General features: G+C 37.3%; 1 protein-coding gene across 9 annotated transcripts in view; it reads left to right on the top strand.

Moving 5' to 3' along the window:
- RBM6 (RNA binding motif protein 6) overlaps nucleotides 1-21,819 on the top strand; it is a 72,807-nt gene extending 50,988 nt beyond the window's left edge. For 5 of the 9 annotated variants that reach the window (XM_026673302.2, XM_087955000.1, XM_087954999.1 and 2 more), the window contains 15 exons: nucleotides 2,492-2,566; nucleotides 3,375-3,450; nucleotides 7,907-8,203; nucleotides 8,311-8,471; nucleotides 10,300-10,397; nucleotides 11,101-11,143; nucleotides 11,772-11,829; nucleotides 12,610-12,701; nucleotides 12,793-12,939; nucleotides 13,172-13,261; nucleotides 15,518-15,772; nucleotides 17,371-17,445; nucleotides 19,909-20,006; nucleotides 20,660-20,789; nucleotides 21,671-21,819. In XM_026673302.2, coding sequence (XP_026529087.2) covers nucleotides 2,492-2,566; nucleotides 3,375-3,450; nucleotides 7,907-8,203; nucleotides 8,311-8,471; nucleotides 10,300-10,397; nucleotides 11,101-11,143; nucleotides 11,772-11,829; nucleotides 12,610-12,701; nucleotides 12,793-12,939; nucleotides 13,172-13,261; nucleotides 15,518-15,772; nucleotides 17,371-17,445; nucleotides 19,909-20,006; nucleotides 20,660-20,789; nucleotides 21,671-21,796 — 1,821 coding nt within the window. In that variant the 3' untranslated portion in view covers nucleotides 21,797-21,819. The remainder of the gene's footprint in view (nucleotides 1-2,491; nucleotides 2,567-3,374; nucleotides 3,451-7,906; nucleotides 8,204-8,310; nucleotides 8,472-10,299; nucleotides 10,398-11,100; nucleotides 11,144-11,771; nucleotides 11,830-12,609; nucleotides 12,702-12,792; nucleotides 12,940-13,171; nucleotides 13,262-15,517; nucleotides 15,773-17,370; nucleotides 17,446-19,908; nucleotides 20,007-20,659; nucleotides 20,790-21,670) is intronic. The other 4 variants (XM_026673303.2, XM_087955002.1, XM_087955003.1 and 1 more) reach the window with 2 other exon arrangements.
- The last annotated feature ends 253 nt before the right edge of the window (nucleotides 21,820-22,072 follow it).

Raw genomic sequence — 22,072 nt, 5'->3', positions numbered from 1 at the left:
AACAGTATATGAATGACTATTCCTGTACTCTGATTTAATAAAATGATCATCAATAAATTAATGCATTTAAGCCTTAGAATAATTTCTTAGTAGTTCTTGTGGAATAATAAGGTAGAGTTTAAAATATCTTGCAAGTTTGAACATTAAGTACTTCATACAAAATTTGAACTTAAAAACTATCCAAAATAACATTTCTGATAGGCTCAGTTTTAGTTTCTTGACAGTTTTTTTTACACACACACGCACACATACACACACACACACCTCCCTCCAATCCTTTGTTAATTTTATGCATACTTGCTAGTAAGTTAATTTGACAGTTGATAAAAACTTGCTTCTCAAATATATTTAATTTTGCACTGATTTTTTTCAGGAGCTGTGAGTACAGTATTTGATATGGCATTCCCATTTCATTTTTATTCATTAATTTCTTCTTAGAAATGCCTATGCTTGATCTCTATCTATATATGTCTATGCGCACAAATGCCAGATGACTGGAAGCAGAGCCCTAATTGGGAAATTAGCTTTGGTTGATGCCTAAATTCTCATTGCTCCAGTGACATTTGTTGGAAAAAATGTAAACAGAAATAGCCATTGATTTTTTTTGTCCCAAATGAACAATTATTGAAATCTGTATGACTAATATAGTACAGTCTTCTTAGTTTCCAAGGACCACTATTTAAAAATCAGTATTTTTTTCTCTGCACGAGCCTATGGGAGCAGGATTGATGATACATAATATTACTAAGTTGTTTTTGGCCTGGTTTCTTAGTCTTGGGGAGAGAGTCAGGAATTAGAAAAGTGAAAGCTTAATATATTTATTTGGACCTGTAAGGAGAAGAGTTCCTACCTTAAACATACTATGCATTATTTTACAGAATAAATTATTTATAATGTTTAATGCTATCATTTCAGGCACTGTCTAGCAAGGAATATTATAAGGGGACATGATCATAGTACTTCCTAAATGAATAGAAATATTGGTGAAATATATTCAAATCTTTTAATGGCATTTTATATATTAAGAAATAACTAGAGATAAAAAGCTATACCCACATTTTCAAAAAAAAAAAGTGTCATTGCCAAGTTTTTCCCTAGCTTGAATATTTTCATCCCTTAATATTTGCTTCCTATGTATCTGCCAAAGTTCCTGCTTTAATACTCCTGCTTTGGTTTGTGCTGGAAAAGGAGAATTATGCCATCAAGTTGAAATGTGTTTATTAGCATCTCTTTATACATCTGAAGTGAGTAAAATTAATATTGCTTGTTTGTAGCCACTATATTCTCTCTATAGGATCAATGGATATTTTCACATCTATTTCACTCTTGGAATTTTGGACTAAAACTTATTTGTTATATTATTCCCGGTTGTTTTTTTCATTGATTGAGTATTAACCAAGTTCAAATTTCCTTAGCTTTTTGAAATCAGCTAAGGTTGGATAGATCCTACTGCTTACCATTTCATCTAAAATGAGCTTTCTAGAGAATCAAAGTTTCCTATCTCTGCCAGATAATGAAAGGCCTATCTGTTTCTGGATGAATATATTCGACAAAATTTCCATTGAGATATTTTATGTCTGATTTTTCACTGATGATAGCCCAGTGTTCTAGGAAATTTTGTTTCACAAGAAATCATGAATTGCTTACAGTACTTTTACTTGGTCTCCTTTTATACATTATATTGGTCAATTTTAATTTTGTTAATCTAGTTCATATAGCCTTGGAAACCTCGTGTAAGTTATTGACCTTGATTTTTTTTCCCTTTTGTGTAAGCTTAAAGAAAAAGTGAAACAGTTGTAAACTGGAAAATAAATAATTTATTTTTGCTCTTATCAGAATAACAGTCTTTTATTACAGATTTGAGTTAACGTAATGATATCATCATGAAGAGCACATTTTAGACTAAATAGGGAAGCCAAACAAAAGATACTGGCATAACTTGCATCAAAATCTGTTTGAAAATACTTACACAAAACAACTTAATATCTTACAACATTAGCAAATGAATTTAAAATAAGGAATAATAATACAGCAGCCCCATGTCATAAAACACATTGCCTCCTATGCAAGCATATATTACAATGTTATTTCAATGAAATCAAATCTAGTCTGATATACATTAATGATTTAAGATGAGAATATGAAATAATCCTTGGTATTAATTTTAGCTTAATCTGCATGCATCTAAAATTTAACCTGATTCCTGGCAGTTTCTGTCTGACACCTTAGTAAATTTTCAGTAAGTAAGTTTGTTGCTTGACCTTTTTTTTTTTACAGAGATAGGGCCTGATGTTTTGACCTACAGTTTTTTGTAGCAATCCAAGGCATATGTGCTTAGAATGCAAGAGTCCTTTCTTTGGTATTTTCATTGATTACCGGTATTTCAGATATTTGTCAGCTAGATGACACTTCCTAGTAAATTCCTCTTTTATTTCTTGTGTGTTGCTTTAAAAAAAAAAACCTAATAATTTTCTCTCTCTCATTTCAACAGGGACATCTTATGATTGGTGGTAAACAGGTCACACTTGAATATAGTCCATACCCTGAATTTTGGTATTGCAAGCGTGTAAGTATGTAGAAGTACAACTTTATGGAAAGTTATTTAATAGAGAGTTTGAAAGAAATGAAATAGCTTGATAAAAATATCCTTAACTGACTGGTTGATTCTTCAAGTGCAATCTCACAGCACTAAGATTTCTTGAGGGGGACACAGAGGTTGCCTTTGTGGATAAAGTGAGCCAGAGTCAACTGTCTTTCTATCTGAAACCATTGGTGACATGGATTTGTTTGTCCCTTGCAATGGCTGCTATATTTTGCCTTCTGTATTTCCATATGTGGAGGTCCATTATATATTTGTCTGTTGTATATTAATTAGCTCAATTTTGTTTTGCTTTATTTATGAGATTTATCCCAACCTCAATCCAGAGGGAGTCTTGACTATTTAACATTAGATACAGCTCACTGAATTTTATTCTGTAAAAGATTTGAACGTAGATTCTTCCCAAACCAATACATTGGAGTTACTTGTGTCCCACTGGTAGAAGAAAGGTATGTTCAAAAACTAGAGTCTACCTGAATAGAAGATTCTTCTGAATCACAGGTTGTATTTCAGAGGTATTTCTATGAGCTGAAAATTTATGTCTGTGTCATCGTCCTTTTCCATTGTTTAGGGACATTGATTTGAAATCATAGCATGCTACTTTTAGTTTATTATCTTGCAGGTGTAGATGGGTGACTCACACGCATTGTTATAACAAGTAGCTTGAGTCTTGGTAAAATACTAAGCTTCCTTATCTTTCTGCTTCTGTTTTTTATAAGTTGAGGTGCATATAGGGACAAAAGACAAAGGTTTTATAATGTTTCTTTCTTTGCAGTGTAAAGCACGCACAGTAGGGTTTCGTTCAGAAGGGTATCGTTCATCTTGTTACTTCTGTAAACTCCCAAGAGATGGTGAGCCTACTTTTGTTACTTTCTTAACTTTGGTTTGGTACCAAAATAAATGTGTTAATTTGCAGTCTTTGGTGTTTACACCAATATATTAGTATTAGATCAAATTCTGTTTTTGATGCATTACATTTAATGAAACATTCAAGAAATAAACAAGAGAATGAATCTTTTCCTACTGCAGAACTATAGCATCTGAAAGTGAGTATCTCTCTCACTAGTTCTTGAGATTGGGCTTAGAGCTCATCTGAGTCTGCTTCTTCTTTCCTCCAACTCTGTTCTGTCTTACTTCAAATAATCACTAGCTCCACCGGCTGGTCTTGTGGCCAGAATTATCATAGTCTAAACAGAACTTTGTTGATTTATTTAGTAGCTTATTTACTTTTCTTAGTAGAATTTAGAGAATTCATTGAGAGAGAGCTTGGTATAATGGTTAAGACATCAGACTAGAAACCAGGAGCACAAGAATCACTCTACTGGCTGTACCGGGTAATGTCTCTTCCCTTGAGGATCTCATGCATTTTTACATCCCAGGAGAGACCTCCAATGATAACTATAGGATAACAGTCAAGCCATGCCCTTTAGGTTTTGAACCTAATAACACTGGCTACATACCCTATCATAGAGAAAAAAAGCAGGGAATGCAACAAACATGGGCTCTCTTTTCCAGCTGGACAGCCCATGTTGGAAGAATGAGGAGGAAGAATTGAGAAGACATCCATTCTTGCAAGGTCCCTCTACTCCAAAGAATTCCTATTTAGACTACCACTATAGAAAATAAGGAACAGGATGACAGTGTCATGCCACCAAATGAGGGGAGAAATATCCAGCTCTTTTCCTCTCTATGACATACAGCTCAACACTTCCCTTTAGGACTAATAAATGAGAAAGATGGCACAGATGTCCCTAGATGAGGAAGAGAAATAACTATCAGTCCTGAATCCACCAAGCATATCAAGAGAGTCTGCAAGATTCTAGGCCTGAAGAACCAGAACCACCATTTCTCTAGCCCCCCCACTGTGCTTGCCAGCATCATAGAGACTGTATGTAACCCAGAGCATCTTTAAGAGTGGCAGAGATCTCAACAAACCATGCCATCCTCAATTCCAACCAAAAGGGAATGTTTTCCTATAAAAATCAGGCAATCATTGTTTGGCAAAAGGCTAACAAAAAAGCCCATAGCTGAATGTGTAATGCATTTTAAAGACATTATCTGACAGGATTATATGTCATGCAAATCATTCGAACATTGACTAGTACCAAAGGCCAATAATTACCTTTTGCGCATACAGTGATCAAATAGGTCCCATGATGTGATGCCAGAGGTTTACTTTTCCACCGTTTCTAAAAAGAACAAAGATTTATTCTGAAACTCTAGTGGGGAAACTGTCATATTGAAACTCTGAAAATTATCAATGAATTATCTTATCAAAGGAACACATCTTAATCACTACTCACAGAGGAAGTGCCTGAGATTCAAATTGGTAGGATGTCCTCTATCATTGCATGCCCTTTCATTAATTCTGCCATTGACTCCCAGAGTATTCATTAAGATAATTGGTGACCATAATCAACCGCTTGATTTCCTGGGAAATACACGCATGTACTTTCTTGGATAGTTCTCTATTTTATGTCCTCAATTGAGTAGGGGAAAGAAAGAAAGATGTCTGGCGATGATATTATTTTTTAAGAATCTAGGTTCCTGATTAATGAAGGGAAGAACAGTTTTTAGCTAGTGCACATCTTATAATACTTGGATTCCATTCTGGAGACAGAAAATGTCCCAATCTCATCAAAACAAAGAAAGGCGACCATCTAACAACTAATTAGCATATTATTCTTTGAATCAACCATCCATATCTCTTGACAGTCCTCAGAAACAAATGATAACTTGTACAAACTCAGTACCTTGAGCAAGGTTCCAGATCAGCAGCGCTAGAGGCAATAAAGTGATTTAATCAAAGACAATTGTCTCAAGGTAAAGTACTTAGGGATTCAATTAATAGCAAGATGTGTAACAAAGAAGATAATTATTATAAATTGCTACAATAAATTAATAAAGATTTAGAACAATGGAAATGTTTGCAATTATTAATAGGAGGGATAGCCACAATTAAAATGATTATATTACCGAGGTTATTGTATTTGTTTCAAACAGTCCCCATAAAGCTGGAAAAAATATTTTGAGGATCTGAATAAAATATTAAAATTTATATAGCAAGGAAAAAAAGCAAGAATTAATTTAAAAATGCTACAGGATAAAAGAACGAGTGGAGGTTTTGGACTGCCAAATTATGAATTATATTATCAGGTTGTGATGTTAACGTGAATGAAAAAATGGATTGTATTGAGGAATACAAGGTTATTGACCCTGGAGGGACATGATTTGCAATTGGGTTGGCATGCCTTTCAATGGTATGAGAAAAATAAGATACATTGTTACTTTCAAAGACACTATATAAGAAATGCTTTATTGCTAGCATGGGAGACAATCAGAGAATGGCACTACTTGAAAATACCAGTTTGGCTTTCAACAATGGAAGAACGTATTCACCCAAACATTTTTAATATGAGAAATGTTGTTAGGTATAAAGATATTTTGAATTGAAAGGGTGAACTCAAAACTAAACAAGAATTGGATGAGCAAGGAATTGAAATGGTTTGGTATTCACACATGCAAATACAATCTAGATATGAAAAAGATGCAAAATATATGGTTTCTATAGAGAATTGACAGAACTGGATAAAATACTAACAGGAACAGAAGAAAGATTGATAAAAAAATTGTATAGTTATCTGTTGGGTATTAAATTAGAAGAGGAACAAATGAAGGAGACAATGATAGCATGGGCAAAAATTTTTGGTTATAGAATAGAATTAGATAAATGGTAGAAATTGTGGGATAGAAATTATAAGTTAACAATGTGAACTGCATATAAAGAAAACTTGTATAAGATGTTTTATAGATGGCATTTAGCCCCGGCGAGGTTGGCAAGGATGTTTAAAGATAAACCAGCTAAACGTTGGAAATTCCACCAAATACCTGGGTCATATTATCATATATGGTGGACATGTGTAGAAGCTAAAAATATTGGACAAAACACACGTGGTTGGAAAAGATGATACAACAGCTTATTGATTTAAAACCTGAAATATTTCTGTTGGGGATTTTACTTGAAATTTGTAGTAAAGAATGTATATTTGATTATTCATGTATTAACTGCAGCTAGAATTGTATTTGCTCGAAATTGGAAAAGCGAAGAGAATGTGATCAGAAAAATATTAGAATGTGCAGAAATGAATACACTTGCATATTAGAATGAAGGATTAGGGTTAAGGTGACTATTATAAGATATGGGAATTATTTTATCGATGGTTAGAGAAAAAAATATGAAAACTAGAAATAGCTAATAGATTAGTGAAATATAAAAAATATGTTAATAGAATTAAACATGTTAAGAAGAGGAGTGTTATAGTAATAGAGATATGTATATTAACAAGATAAGAATAAGATAAGAATACAGAATACTGAAGTATGAACATGGATGTAAACTTTAATTGTTACTGCACAAGATATTTGTACCCAGATGACACACCGTTTAATGGAAGATGAATTGAATGTATTTTAAATAATAATTAAAAAATACATTAAAAAACTAGCTACAAGATACAGAATAAACATCCATTGGGAATTTATCTTATTTTCTTATTTATTTAAAAAATGTATTTAATGCTCATCTTGTATCTAATGATTCTGGGCTGCTTACAACATAGAAACATTGAAAAACATTAAAACTATCCATTATAAAAAACACAACAGATAAAAAACATTAACATATAAAATCATGGACACAGGTTGGCACATGAATTGAAGCTCCTTCACTCAATGCATAACCATCTTGGCACTTTCACATCCCAAAGACACTCCCGGGAGACTGTTAAAATCATTCCAAATAGGAGTTCTTTTCTGTAGCATTCTCCTGCCAGAAGGGTTTTCCCCTCCTAGAAGAGCTCTAAACACTGCCTGAAGAATTAGTGAAAATACTCACTTTCAGGTGTCTTGATTTTGCGGAAGAAAATGGACCTTTATAGTAAGTCTATTGGATTGGATTTGTAACAGCTCTTCAATCCGCATGTCTCTTTTTGTTGCTTTTCTTTGTGTATTGGTTTAAGTGAATAGTATTGTGACCACTAGAAACTTTTCAGTGATATTGTAATATTAGGGGAGTGCTGCCACATGAAAAAAAAAGAAAAAAGAAAAGTAGGGACTCAGGGAGATAATGACAATTTTTTCCATATTTCATGGATTAATGTAAGTCTAAAATTTTTGTGTTCTCAACTGGAACGTTTATAATGCATAACCATCCAAATAAGGTATTTAAATATTCTTGTATAATGTAGTAAGGAAAATAGTGTTAACATAGTTTTTGCTGAAATGACTTCATTAAATTTGTTTTCCTAGTAACAGAAGAAAAACTTGAAAAGGAAGAGGAAGAGTTACCTGAGGAACCGAGCCCAAAGGGGGAATCTGTTGAAGACCCTACTCCATCCCAAGAGCTGCCGCCTCAGAAGCCAGATTCTGAGCTGCAATGCCCACCTCAAGAATTTGAACCCAAGAAGAAGGATAAAAACAGAGAAGAGTGGCTCCCACAAGAAAAGAAGAGGGACCTTGAAATGTACCCACCCCGGAAAGAAAACCAAGACCGTGGTTCAAGGAGAGAAAGTGTGGAAAATAAGCGTCAGGAGGATGAGAGTAAAAGTAAGTTGATTGTATTTATGGCCTTAATTTATTTCTATAATTATGATTTAAATTTGTGTAAAGTGAACATATATGATTATTTTCTGTCTTTGCTACACTTTTTACAGCAATTATGTTAAAACGCATTCCTCGCTTCACTCCACCGGAAGTGATTGTAGGACTTTTAGCACCATATGTCCGTCTCTCTACTTCAAGTGTCCGGGTAATGAAGAACAAAGCTGGTCGGATGGGCTACACCTATGGTTTCATTGAACTCGACTCTCATGCTGTATGTTGGCATTCTCCTTGCTTCATTTCCCTGCTTCATTCATTAACATCAACATTAATGAAATATTAAGTTGTTATTTTCTTATGAGAGTCTGTTCATTACAGTGTCCTTTGTAATTATGAGTTTACATTTTTAAATTTTATTCTTCACGCTTCTGTATCCAAAGCTATCAAACAGTGTCTACATTTGTACCTAACAATTAACCATGGTTTAGCATTGTAAGATTAAGCCTGTGCAAGCTTCAGGCTTGTACTTCCTTCTTTCCCTCTCCTGAATCACATTATTACACTCAAACTATTAATTGTAGTTTATTAAAATAAGCCTGCTTAGATGTAATAGTAATTTCCTGAAAAGAAAATATTCAAATTCCTTCTTGTGTCTCTACTAGAGAGAAAGGAGTAAAAAAGCACAAAGAATTATAGGTGAACTGCAACCTCTGTGTAGGATAGCTTACTCAACTTGATTGGGTAGGCTTAGTGCTATTGCTAACGCTTAGATATGATTGAATATCAATAAAGAAGAAAATGGCTTTGTTTATACACTACTTATGTCATTGTGATTTACTGTAACATATGAACTCAGGTAGTGTAGAATACTCTACACATAATTTATGTTTGATTCAGTTTACAACATTACAAGTTTTAAGATGCACTATGAGACTTTTTCTTATCACATATTTTGGGAAAGAGAAGTCTAATCTTTGTATATCCAGTACAGCTGTATTGGAGCTTAGTTTTTTGAATTCTTTACAATGGTTTATCTTCAATATTAGTTCTGCTATAACTGATTTCAAACATTGCAGTAAGAATCCCAAAAGAGTCAGCTTTGCAGAATGTTAATTCAGACAGGTTCTCATTGAATAGCATTTTATAATTGGAATTTAATATTAGAGGTTTATTTTTTATTGGTATTACTCTCATTTGGGATTAGAGAAAGCATGGAAAAATTAGAGGGAAAACCGTGATCTGCTATTTTGGTGTCCCTATAACTAATGTTATGAAAACGAAGTTAAATTGGACTTTTATAGTGATTCAGAATCCTGTTTGATTCTGAGCAGCCCCCCCCTCTTTGTGGGCTCAAGCCAATCGGCAGATACCCTTCCACAAAGTCAAAAGGCTAGGAGCAATTTTCACTTCCAGTGGTAGAGTGTTCCACAGGATTGAGCCCACAGCAGAAAAGGCTGTTCTTGACTGCACCTGCTGGAATTCTTTGGCAGACAGGGTCCATAGCAGACCTCTTCAGCTGGTGCGAGAGAGGCAGGCTAGTCCCATTGGGCTGGGACGGCTCATTTGGACCCATACCATATAAGGCTTTAAAGGTAATAACTAACACCTTGAATTGGACCCAGAAGCAAACTGGCAGCTCATGTAACAGCAATGACATGTGCCATCCTAGGAGCCTCCAGAACTGTGCGCGCTGCTGCATTCTGCACTAGCTGTAGTTCCTGAATACTCTTCAAGAGTAGCCCCATGCAGAATGCATTAGAATAAGCTAAGCAACAGATGACTAGGACATGATTGAACGTATGCAGGGCCCATGATCCAGTTAAGGACACAACTGGTACACAACACAAAGTTGTGCAAAGGCCTTCCTAGCCATGACTGCCACTTGGTCTTTGAGCATGAGTTGCAAGTTCAGGAGAACCCCCAGGTTGTGCACCAGGTTTGTCTGGGGTAGTGCAACCCCATTCAGAATTAAGATGATAAATAACTGGATTTTGAGGTCCCATGCACCCACAGCCACTCTCTCATGCCAGGGTTCAGCTGAAACCTATTGTCCCTATCCTGATCTCTACTTTTTGCTTATTCTTGAATTCTTTTCATTATAGGAGGCACGCCGGTTAGTGAAAGTTTTACAAGACCTAGATCCACCAATCAGCATTGATGGTCGTGCCGTGGATGTAAACCTAGCTACAGGAAAGAGGAGGTAATAGGGATGTCACTAAAATATTTATTGATATGATTTCATTTTGTGAATTTTGTTATTTTGATAGATATTTTAATATGTAAACAGAGAAAGCTTAGGCAATCAAGTTTTCATAAATTAGCATACTTGCATACTTGCAACTGAATGTCCATATCAAGTGGTGTTATGTTTAAACTATAATATCTTTCTTAATAAATTAATTGTTATGAACATACATCACATTTAAGCTATTCTGAGAGTAAATTTAACAAGAATAGAGTAACTTGAATGAAAAATTAGATATAACTCTAGTAGCAATATTATTTTGTTATAATGTTTCGTGTCAAAATATCCTCTGTAGCAATGTCAAAAAGTTGATCTGAACTTTCTGGGTAATTTATAATGCTGACAGTGATTTCTGACTTTGGATGATGTAATAACATTAATTTAAATTAAAATGGTAAAATCAAGACATATCAGATCAATTGTTGAATTAATGTCTATATGGAAGATTTGTAAGGTCAGGATTTTAAGTTTTGTGCACTGAATTGTAATTCTGATTGAAAAACAATGCTTCACTATACAGTATTTTCACTCAACTTATTAATAGTTCAACAGGTCCAATGAAATTGCGAGAGTTTTTGGGAAGAATACTTAGTTAACTGCATGTAGTATTTTTGGAACACTTAATCTGATTTGATGATTGTCTTGTTTCTGTTGCTAGAAATGAATATGGAGATCAAGGTGATATTTCTCGCTTCAACCAGGTAATGCTTGTAATCTATGACAGCACTTGAAGAAACTTGGTTGCTGCCATCCAGCATTTCAAATGTTTAGTTGCCTAAACTTAAGTATATTTTTATATTTAATTTATGACAGTGAGTGTAACCAGAAAAAATGTGCAAGATCTATTGACTTCACAGTTCAATCCCCCTCAAACTCAGAACAATTAAAATGTTATATACACACTCAACTGGCCAACACGTGCATGCATTTAAATTATAAAAATAAAAGTGTACAGGTAGAAATAATATTTTCCAAAAGGTAAGAAAAATGGCTATATCCTAAATCCTAATAAGATTCCGAGGTTAACAGTGATAAATCTAGGATAGATGTACCATTACCATGATATGCCATTACAATACACTATGAGCTATGATTTCAAGTTTCCATTCTTCTTCTTATCTTTATAAAGGAGCAGGAATTTCTTGCTTTTTGCAAATATGGGAAAACTAGACTTTTCTAGGAATGACAATCAGGCATTCTGTAAATGAGCACATTGATTTCAACAGATGTATTTTTCTGTGTCAGATAACATTTTATTAGATCTTATAACTTGGTATGTTCAAATTTGTGTTTTATAATTCTTATTTTAAAATCCTATTTGTATTTCAGGGCAAACGAGGCATGAATGACAGAAGGAGCACTGACACACAGAAACGAAAATCAGAGTGTAGGTTATCTTTTAATCTGATTGTTGTTGTTAGTTGCAAAGTTGTGTCCCACCCATCGCGACCCCAGGGGCAACACTCCTCCAGGCCTTCCTATCCGCTACCATCCCCTTGAGTCCATTTACGCTCACACCAACTGCTTCAGTGACTCCATCCAGCCATCTCATTTCTCTGAATCTGATTGTACTATAAAATATTTTTCTTATTTATTTCTTAATCAATTTTATGTAGCCACCCAACTCACCAATGTGACTTCGGGCAGCACACAGCAATAAATAAAATGTAAAGTATAAAAATAGCAAATCCAAGTATAAAAAAATATACAGTAGTAATAAATATCCTAAAAACCCAAAATGCAGCCATAAATGAGAATAGAATAGAAAATGGACTTCAATTTTCTTGAAAGAATCATCTTTTCTTTATAGTATCTTTTCATATTTTGGAATTTTTTGATAGCTCACTTAAAATCATAACAACTTTTTCTTTTAAGGTTGATCAATATATCTTAGGTAGCAGGTATTAGGGATAAAGGGCAAGAAATTATAATTTTAATAATTTAAAATGTATAAAATATATTAATTACTGTACGTATCTTTGGGACCTTCTATCTCATTACCGTACATATCTCTGGGACCTTCTATCTCATTAACCAGAATATATTTGATTATATCTTTTATTTATTTATATCTGTTCTATTTACCTGTCTGTTACAAACTGCTACAATCCCCAGATCAGCAGGTATAAGTTATAACAATTGTCCTGATATGTTTTACATCTTTCAGCTTCTTCTGATATGTCTACATTCATTTATGATCCAGATACTGGAAATTATTTTGATCCCATAAGTGGAGTGTACTATGATTCCAATACTCAGGTGAGATTGTATGCATAAATGAGTTCCTTTTCTCTTTTCATTATTGTAAAATGTTCCTTTTTAAAAAAAAATCCCTTTTTTTCTTATGCAGAGAGAAATACCAATGGGTCGGGAAGCATCACCACCACCATCTAGTATGAGGCATTATAAAAGCCAAGAAAGGACAAGTGAAAGAGATGAGCCATCTAGTAGAGATAATAGAGAGAGAAGAGAAAGACACAGAAATAAATCAGCCAAGGTAGTTATTGGTCATGAGAACATTGTTATGAATTATGTAACCTACATATTTAAAGTATAAAATGCTGAAAGTGAAAAAGGATTGGAATTCTATTCAACCAATATGGATGAATAACAGGCTTATCCAGCTTGTCTTTTTTCTTAGAAATAAAATAGCCAAGTACAAAAAAATATTGTTCTTATATAAGCGATGGAATTGTAAACAGGTTTTTAATTGTCACTTAATGTTTCAGAATGAGCATCAAGAGGACAAATTTTCTGCAGAAGATGTTTTTAAAAAGCCACTACCTCCAATATTGAAAAAAGAAGAAAGTACTCCTCCAGTAAGAAGAATTTATTACTTTTATTGCAATAATTTATCTTCAAAATTAATTTTATCTAAGTTTTAAAAAGTATGCTCCTGACAATATTCTACACATATTTCTTTAAGTATATGTTCTTTATTCCATCATGCTTTTGGATAGAGCTAAGAGTCTCAGGAGAGCTGGCATGTTCTGGGTGTAGTGAAGTGACACATTTGTACACATTATAGCTATTTTACAGGCTGGTTTATGGCAGAGCACATCTGAAGCAAAATCTTTTAGAAAGCAAGAAAAATCTTTGAATTCTTCAAAAGGTTTCTCTCTAAAGCTATAAGCCCTTTAGAAAGCAGGCTTTTTGTACTTTGTCTGAATTTTCCATCTTTTTGCTTGTAATAGTAGAATGGTCAGAAGGAACAGATGCAGTGAAAGACCCATCTATTTTATGTAGTGACATGGGGAACCCTTGCGTTATTGTCTCCTGTAGATGGACTCACTTAGTGTTCATTCCTGAGGTACTAAATGTGAAGCATGGGTCATCTCTCATCTCAGACAGACCTCTAGTAGAATTTAAGAAAAATAAGCCAGGTAGAATGGTAACTTCCAATAAATATTTTCTAGTTTTGGGAGTGTGGCTAGAGGCTCATGATTTAATAAGAGTAACTGCCGGAATCCTGACAGTCCTGAGCAAGGTGGGGAGCGGCGGTGGCGGCATTCAGGGCAGGGGATTCGGCTGGTACAAGGCGCTTTGGGGAAGAGCCAGAGAGGGTTCTGACGCTGCCATCTCCCACGCACTCCCCTCCCTGCACGCATCAGTCCACCAACCGGCATTACCACTTTGCCAGCCGGCTGCAGCTGCTCCCCTGCCCACCAGTGCCCTTTGGCTCAGCACAATGGGCACTGACCGTGTCTCCCCCATGCAGAGTGTGTTTTCCTCATGCACCCAACTGCAGTGGTGGGTGCATGAGAGGGATACTTTGGGCTTACCCAGAGGGGGGCAGGGTAGGAAGCGGTGCTCCTCCCAAGGCTGGAGGAAGAGGGCCTTGAGCCCCAGGCACCAGTTTGGGTAGTGCCCTAACGACTTGCCTGCTCATGCAAAGGGAAGCCCCTTTATCTCCGAGCCAGTCTTCCCAGAATACTGACCGAGCAGAGAATTTGGCTGCAACAATCAGCTTGGAACAGAGATGTGGTAGTTTAACTATGCCCCTCTCTTGCTGCAACAGCACCATTACCTCGTCCTGGCCGGCGAGGAAATTTCCAACTCCACCATGGGCCGGTCCCATATTCCAGAGCTGCAGTAGTCACAAGACTGGCCCTTTGGTCATCCTGGAGCTGCTCCGGGATGACCAAAGGGCCAGTCCTGTGACTACTGCAGTTCTAGAATATGGGACCAACTTTCCGACTGTCAGCAAGCCACCCCGGGGTGGATTTCCCTCCCTCGTCGTTGGTCTTACCTTCCAGTTCCAGCTCACGTGGCTGTACTCAAGGTAAGGTTTACGCTCGGCCGAAGGGTGGGGGCCAGCGAGTGGGTGGGCCATGTGGGTGGCTCAGCCTTGTGTTCCTGCACAGCCTGGATTAATTGCTTTGGGGGGGGGATATTTCTCTGTGGCCCACCAAAATTTTCTTGCGGCCTACCAGTTGGCAACCACTGCTTTAAATAACGCATAAATAAGGGGAGAAAATATTAGCATAATTTTCACACAAGTCACAATGAAATTTCAGCTTGAATGGTGTTCAGCTTTGAGAGAATGGGTAAATTTGAGAACAAAGAGGTAAAGGGATAAATTCTGAAGACTAATGAATAGGATGAATCTGGGTTTAAATTTTAGTAGTATGTTAACATGGCTCCCACTGGGTAATTGCATAGCTAGTATACTAAGATGTAAATGGTAAATAATGGTAATATTGTAAGTTTATTTGTAACTCTATAATTGCATTGCTTTATTTAAAATCTAACCTTTATATTTTAAAAATAATTCCATTTGTTTTTGCATAATTGCATAATCACTTCAGATTTCAAGTCATTACATTATGACTACATCCCCTCTATTACAGACAGTAGAGAATTGCCATTGGATTAGTTCATGGTAAAGTAGAATTTGAATTTGGATCTGCTTTCTGATGTATAACTTATTTATTACTCTATAATATATTGATTATATGCTCAGACTGAAGCATATTATCCTTGATGTCATTATTGGTCATTTGAGGCATCCAACACAATGACTGAATTTGTTCAGTTCTGCATGTGGATCTCATTCTTTTATACCTTTTCTACAGCCAAAGGTGGTGAATCCTCTGATAGGGCTTTTGGGAGAATATGGTGGAGATAGTGACAATGAGGAAGAAGAGGAAGAAGAGCCACAGCCACAGCCATCACGGCCAGTAGTCCAGCAAGAGGAACGGCCCCAAAAGGTTGAAAGCGATGAAGATAAGCTGACAGACTGGAATAAGTTAGCATGTTTACTTTGCCGGAGGCAGTTTCCAAATAAAGAGGTTCTAATTAAACATCAACAACTATCCAACCTTCACAAAGTAAGAAAGGAAGCAATATATTCTGACAGCTTCTGTTGTACATTTAGTAATTTTGTTTTAATTGGCAATTTAGACAGAAATACAACCAGAAATTAAACAGGTTTTCAGATTAAGTATATCAGTTTTGAGTTCTGAACCATATTACCATGCAAACATTGTGAATAGTGAAGTCACTTACCAAACACCTGCAGTTGAAAATAGATTGGACTGTTCTAGTTAATTCATTAAGGATGTGGCTTTGATAACTGAGCAAAAAATGGGGTTGCCATAGGAACATGTAGAATCTTCAGTTAAAAATACAGCTGTGTTATTTACAATTGAGGATATTTCTTATTATGTCAACTAAAAAAAATTAAGCAATGTAAACTGTCTCCTGCACACAAGATTTAGAATGATTGGGAAAATGGACTTGCCATAAGAATTGTTTTCTTAGTAGTAGAAATAGATATTACTATACTTCAAAGTGGAGTATTAAATTATTACTGGAAACTGGAAAAAAATGAAGATTCGTGTTTCACAAGTGCTTCCTTTAGATGTAGTATGTACATCTTGACTTGCTAAATCTAATCAAATTGCTTCTTACTGTTTTCAGTATTAAGTGACAAAATATTAAAGTATGACAAAAAAAATTCTAAATCTTTTTTCTAAATCTTGATCTTAATCTCGATCTTGATCTCTATTTTTCTAAATCTTGATCTTAACATTGATTTAAAGCAAACTGTGATTGTTGCTGATCACAATGCAGATGTATTAAATCCAGGGGTGGGATTCAATTTTTTAAACAACCGGTTCTGTGGGTGTGGCTTGGTGGTAATGTGACTGGCTGGGCGTGGCCAACTCAACATCACTCAAATCGAGGCATGCATCTCCTCACCTGGCCTCTCGTGACTCTGGGGATGCTGCAATAGTCATAAGTGTGAAAAACGGTCATAAGTCACTTTTTTCAGTGCCATTATAACTTTGAATGGTCACTCCACTCAAGTAAAGTACCAGCAAAGGAAGGGGGAAAAACTCCAGAGAAGTTCCAGAGACAGGAAGTCTAGTCCTGCCAAGAATGTAATAAGGGTTAACAGAGAGGCAGTTTCTGTAAGCAACACCAGAATGTTTCCTTCCTGCCTTCCTTACAGGATTAGGCCAGTAATTTCTTCTAACAACCGGTTCTCCAAACTGCTTAGAATGTTAACTGGTTCTAGCAAATAGGTGCGAACCTGTAGAATCCCACCCCTGATTAAATCTATGGTGACAATTGAAAGGAGAGGAGGCATGTGAAGTTTTAAGAAAGATCAGAGTAGTTTAGATGGAAATATGTGGGGCTCTTTACCAGAGAATCTCAAAGAGCTGATTTTGACTTCTTCCAGCAGAATATCCATATAATTCAATTAATTAAAATTAATAGTTAAATACTAAGATCTCTTCTTGAAAGAAAAAATATGACTGCTTTAATGAGTACCTTGATATAAATTTTCTCTTATTGTGCTATGCATTCTGTAGAACTTGGTAGCCTTTGGTATTAAAATTTACTCTGGGGTTTCCATTATTCTCAAATATCTATTGCTAATTCTAATGCTGACATTTTAAGGATTTGCTTTTTCTTACAGCAAAACTTAGAGATTCACTGGAAAATAAAACGATCGGAGCAAGAACTGGCATATTTGGAGAAGCGAGAGCGAGAGGTGACTAGAAGACTTTTTTTTCCTCTTATATCTGCTGCAATATGGCTTGAGGAAACAGGCTTTTTATAAACAGTAAATCAATGTGTGTCCCATCTGTTGGATATATTCATGTCCTTAGATGCAGGCAGAAACACCCACTGTGTAAATCCAAAGTAATGCTTTTACTTTTACAGTTCAGTGGTGAGAAAAGTAAAGTGCTGCACTTAGGCAGGAAAAACCAAATGCACAGGTACAGAATACATGGTACCTGGCTCAAACAGTAGTGAGAAAGAACTTGGTATCCTAGTGGACCACCACTTAAATATGAACCAATTGTATGCAGCTGCCAAAAAGGTCAATTCAATCCGGGGCTGCATTAACAAGGGGATAGCATCATGATCATGAGGAGTGATAGTACTACTCTAAACTGCACTAGTGAGACCACACTTGGAATACTGCTTCCAGTTCTGGTCGCCATGATACAAAAAAGATGATGCTGAGATATCCTAGAGCAGGGGTGGGCAAACTTTTTGGCTCGGGGGCCGCATTGACTTTTAAAATTTGACAGACGGGCCGGGTCAGCACAAGATTTTTTGTGAATCGCCCCCCCTTCTTCTCCTCCTTCCCCTCCCCTCGGAGGCCCCCTGAGTCAGGAGTTGCTACCGCCGGCGCGGCTCCGCACGGCTCCAGTCCCGCGTTGCCTCGGGAAGGGAAAGGCAAAAAGGAAGAGCTGTGGCGGTGCTTTGCAACGGCAGCAGCGGCACCGGAGGCTCAGGCTCAGCGGCTCCTGGTTTTGCCTTTCCCTTCCCAAGGCAACGCGGGACTGGAGCCACGCGGAGCTGCGCCGGCGGTAGCACCTCCTGACAGCCCCAGCCGGACACCTGAGCGGAGCCCGGGCGGAACTGCCTGTTGCTGCTGTGGGTGCTGCTGCAGGCATCTGGCTGCCCAAGTAAAGAACCGCACCAGCTCAGGGCAACTGTGAGGAGCAAGAGGGGAGAGGCAGAGAAGGAGGCAGAGAAGGAGGAGAGCACCTGGCCAGTTGGGGGAGGCTTCTTGTGCTGCGAAAGAGGCAGCTAATGATCTCCGGCTCCGCTCTGCTTCTCCAACATCCGGCGCCGCCCTGTTCTATGTGTCAGGCCCAGCAAGTCCGAGCAGCCGGCGCATAGAACAGGGTGGTGCCGGACCATTGGAGAAGCGGAGCAAAGCCGGAGATTAGTAGCTGTCTCTTTCGGCGCAGAAAGCTTCCCCCAACCAGCCGGCTGGTCTCCTCCTTCTCTGCCTGTTTGTTCTGTATGGCCGAGGAGGAGACCAGCCGAGAAGCGCGCTGCCAGGCAGGGGCCACGCGGCGCAGGGCAACACGCCACCGCCCGGCCCTGGCGAGAGAAAGCAGTGGGCGTTCCCCGGGCGGCGGCCTTGTCCCCGCTACCAGGGAAGCAGCTGCCCAGCTCCGTGTTGTGTGTGCGATTTTTTGGTGCGCGGTGCGGGGTCTCTTTTGGCCGGCCCCAATTTTTTTTTCAGAGGAGATTTTTTTTTTTTCCAGAGGCGGGCCGTATTAAAATGACCAACGGGCCGGATGTGGCCCGCGGGCCGTAGTTTGCCCACCCCTGTCCTAGAGAGTGCAGAGTAGAGCAACAAAGATGATAAGGGCTAAATCATATGATGAGAAGAGAACTAGGCATGTCTAGTCTATCAAAGAGGAGGATTAGGGGTGATATAGAATAGAATAACAGTTGGAAGGGACCTTGGAGGTCTTCTAGTCCAGACCCCTGCTCAGGCAGGACTACGCTACTTCAGACAAATGGTTATCCAGTCTCTTCTTAAAAACTTCCAGTGTTGGAGCATTCACAACTTCTGGAGGCAAGTTGTTCCACTGATTAATTGTTCTAACTTTCAGGAAATTTCTCCTTAGTTCTGGGTTGCTTCTTTCTCTCCTTAATTAGTTTCCACCCATTGCTTCTAGTCCTGCCCTCAGGTGGAGAATAGCTTGACTCCCTGTTCTTTGTGGCAGCCCATGAGATATCAGAACAATGCTATCATGTCTTCCGGTATTTTAGGGGCTGTCACAGAGAAGAGTGGGGTCAACTTATTTTCCAAAGCACTCGGAGGGCAAGACAAGAAGTAATGGATGGAAGCTTGTTAAAGAGTGATCTGACCTGGAACTAAGGAGAAATTTCCTGACAATGAGAATAGTTAATCAGTGGAACAGCTTACTTCCCAGAGTTGTAGTAGCACTATTGCTGGGGGTCTTTAAGAAAAGATTGGACAACCATTTGTCTGGGATAGAATAAGATCTCCTGCCAAGGGCAGGGAATTAGACTAGAAAACCTCCAAGCTTCCTTCCAGTCCTATGTTTCTGTGACTGCAGATTTTCTTTCTTGGTTTAGATTAGCTGGGCATGCCTGGGCTTTCAGTTAAGGCTCCCTACCAGGGAGGGAGGGAACATCAGTAAAAGCATTTTTAGTAATTCTGTTTTCTAATAAAAAGGGAAAATATAAAGAAAAGGGAAATGACCGAAGAGAGAGATTTGAGGAACGAGAATCTCCAGAGAGAAAACGGCCAAAATACTTCAGAAATTCTGACAGGTATTGACACAGCCTCATGAAATAAGTCCTTGCAGCTGCTTCTATGTCTTTTTAAATGGCATGAGACTGTGATAAAATCAGTATTTGAAATTAATATATTTTACAATTATATAATTTAAGTACTGGGATTGTTTTTGTGATAGCCCTGCTTTGAGATTTAATGTTAAAACAGGATATATGTTTTAAAAACAATTAAAGCTCAAAAGTATACAACAATGTTATTTTTAATGTGTTATTTTACTTTAAAAATGAAAATATAATATTGAAAGAAAATGGCTTGATTTGTGTATTTACTACTTAGCCTTCTTAGTTACTGGGATTTTTGCAGTGATGCAAAAATTAGTTTGACCCAATATAACCCATGTATTGTAAGAAAGAAAGTGCATACACAGAACTATTTAACATGTTACTGTCTCCAGGTCTGGCCTTGGACCTTTGAGAATTACTTCTTAAGTATTAAGATTCTCTTATATCGGTTATGTAAATTTAAAATATACTGGAGTATAGATGCATGTCTTCCAGACTGAATTTGGCAAATGCCTATGCTTAAAGAAAAATGACAGCCTGGCTCCTAAGATTCTAGTTAACTATAAGCACGTATACAAAATGTACTGTGCATTGCTTAAAATGTCTCCACATGTATTTGTTTGCAGTGAGCGTAAGTCCACAGATAAAGGAAGAATGGAGAGCAATAACAAAGGAAGCCGAATGATGCAGGCTATGGGCTGGAAGGAAGGCTCGGGGCTAGGGCGCAATGAACAAGGCATGACCTCACCACTAGAGGTAAATTTCCTATCTTTACAAATGAATGTTTACTGAACAGGCAGCATCTAGATCAAGGCTGTCAAATTCGTGGCCCGCGGCCCAGATGCATCATGCACTGGCCACGCCCACGCCAGTTTAGCAAAGGGGTGAAAGTCCCAATATGACACATGACACCACCGTGATGACGTGGGTTTGACACCTCTGATCTAGATGACCTTGGCTTTTCTTAAAGAACTTAGTAATGTTATATCCAGCTAGTATTTGAACTGGAGATTACTATAAAATTTCATGTTGAGAAACCAAGCTGAGAAGTTGGAAAAACATCATAGGAGTAATAGTCAAACTGCTTCTGTATTATCGTCAAGAAGAATTGCATGGATAAATCCATGTAGACACCAGTAATCAAGAATGGCTTGAAAAATTACTTGATCTCTTCATTTGCAATGTTTGAGAGTCTTCACTGAAAAGCTACAGTATACAGAATAACATCAGTCTGAATAGCTTAATAGTACTACTCGAAAGAGAGAGCAAGCGAGAGAGCAGGAAGTGCTCCAAAAATGGGATTCATGGCTCTGTGGTCTTTGGCCTGTTTACTTTAATAAGAATAGCTACCTTGAGGACTTAGTTGAAGAGATAGAGTAGATATGTTGAAATCTGGGTGAAGCACAGGCACTAAATTGATCTTGCATGTCAGAAATAAACTCTAGAATGAAATAAGCATATCATAAGTTAAATTTCTCCTCTCTTGCAGATAAGTAGCAAGGGAAGTAATACTGAATTTTTTTAGTACTTAATAATTATAGATAATTAAAAGAGATTGAAATATTATTTAAAAATCTGTTTCTTCTCTGGCAATAAAAGTATATTTGTTTCAATGAGATTTATGTATCTTTTTTCAGGCAGAAAATCGGAAGAAGGGAGCAGGCTTAGGAACCCAAGGAAGGCCCAGTAGAAGGCAATCTAATGAAACGTATCGAGATGCAGTGCGGAGAGTCATGTTTGCCCGCTACAAGGAACTTGAATAAATGTGGAAAGAAATCACACCAAACATCTTATATCTTCCAGTCCTTTGTGTTCTTTTTGTAATTTTTTTCTTTTTTGCTGCTGAAGTGTGTTTTGTTTTTTGTTTTTGAAATAAAACAGAAAAAAACATTCCTTTGTGGCTTCTTTCCCCACCCCATCCAATTTTTTGAGAAAAATTACTAGATATATCAAATTATAGCCTTATGGATTTTATACTCTCTCTCTCTCTCTCTCTCTCTCTCACACACACACACACACACAAAATATATATAAAAAAC

Source organism: Notechis scutatus, chromosome 2 (assembly GCF_049901735.1).
Source record: "Notechis scutatus isolate UNSWTSFEM ecotype Mainland chromosome 2, rNotScu1.2, whole genome shotgun sequence".
Lineage (NCBI taxonomy): Eukaryota > Metazoa > Chordata > Lepidosauria > Squamata > Elapidae > Notechis > Notechis scutatus.
This window is presented reverse-complemented; position numbering and strand designations above follow the sequence as displayed.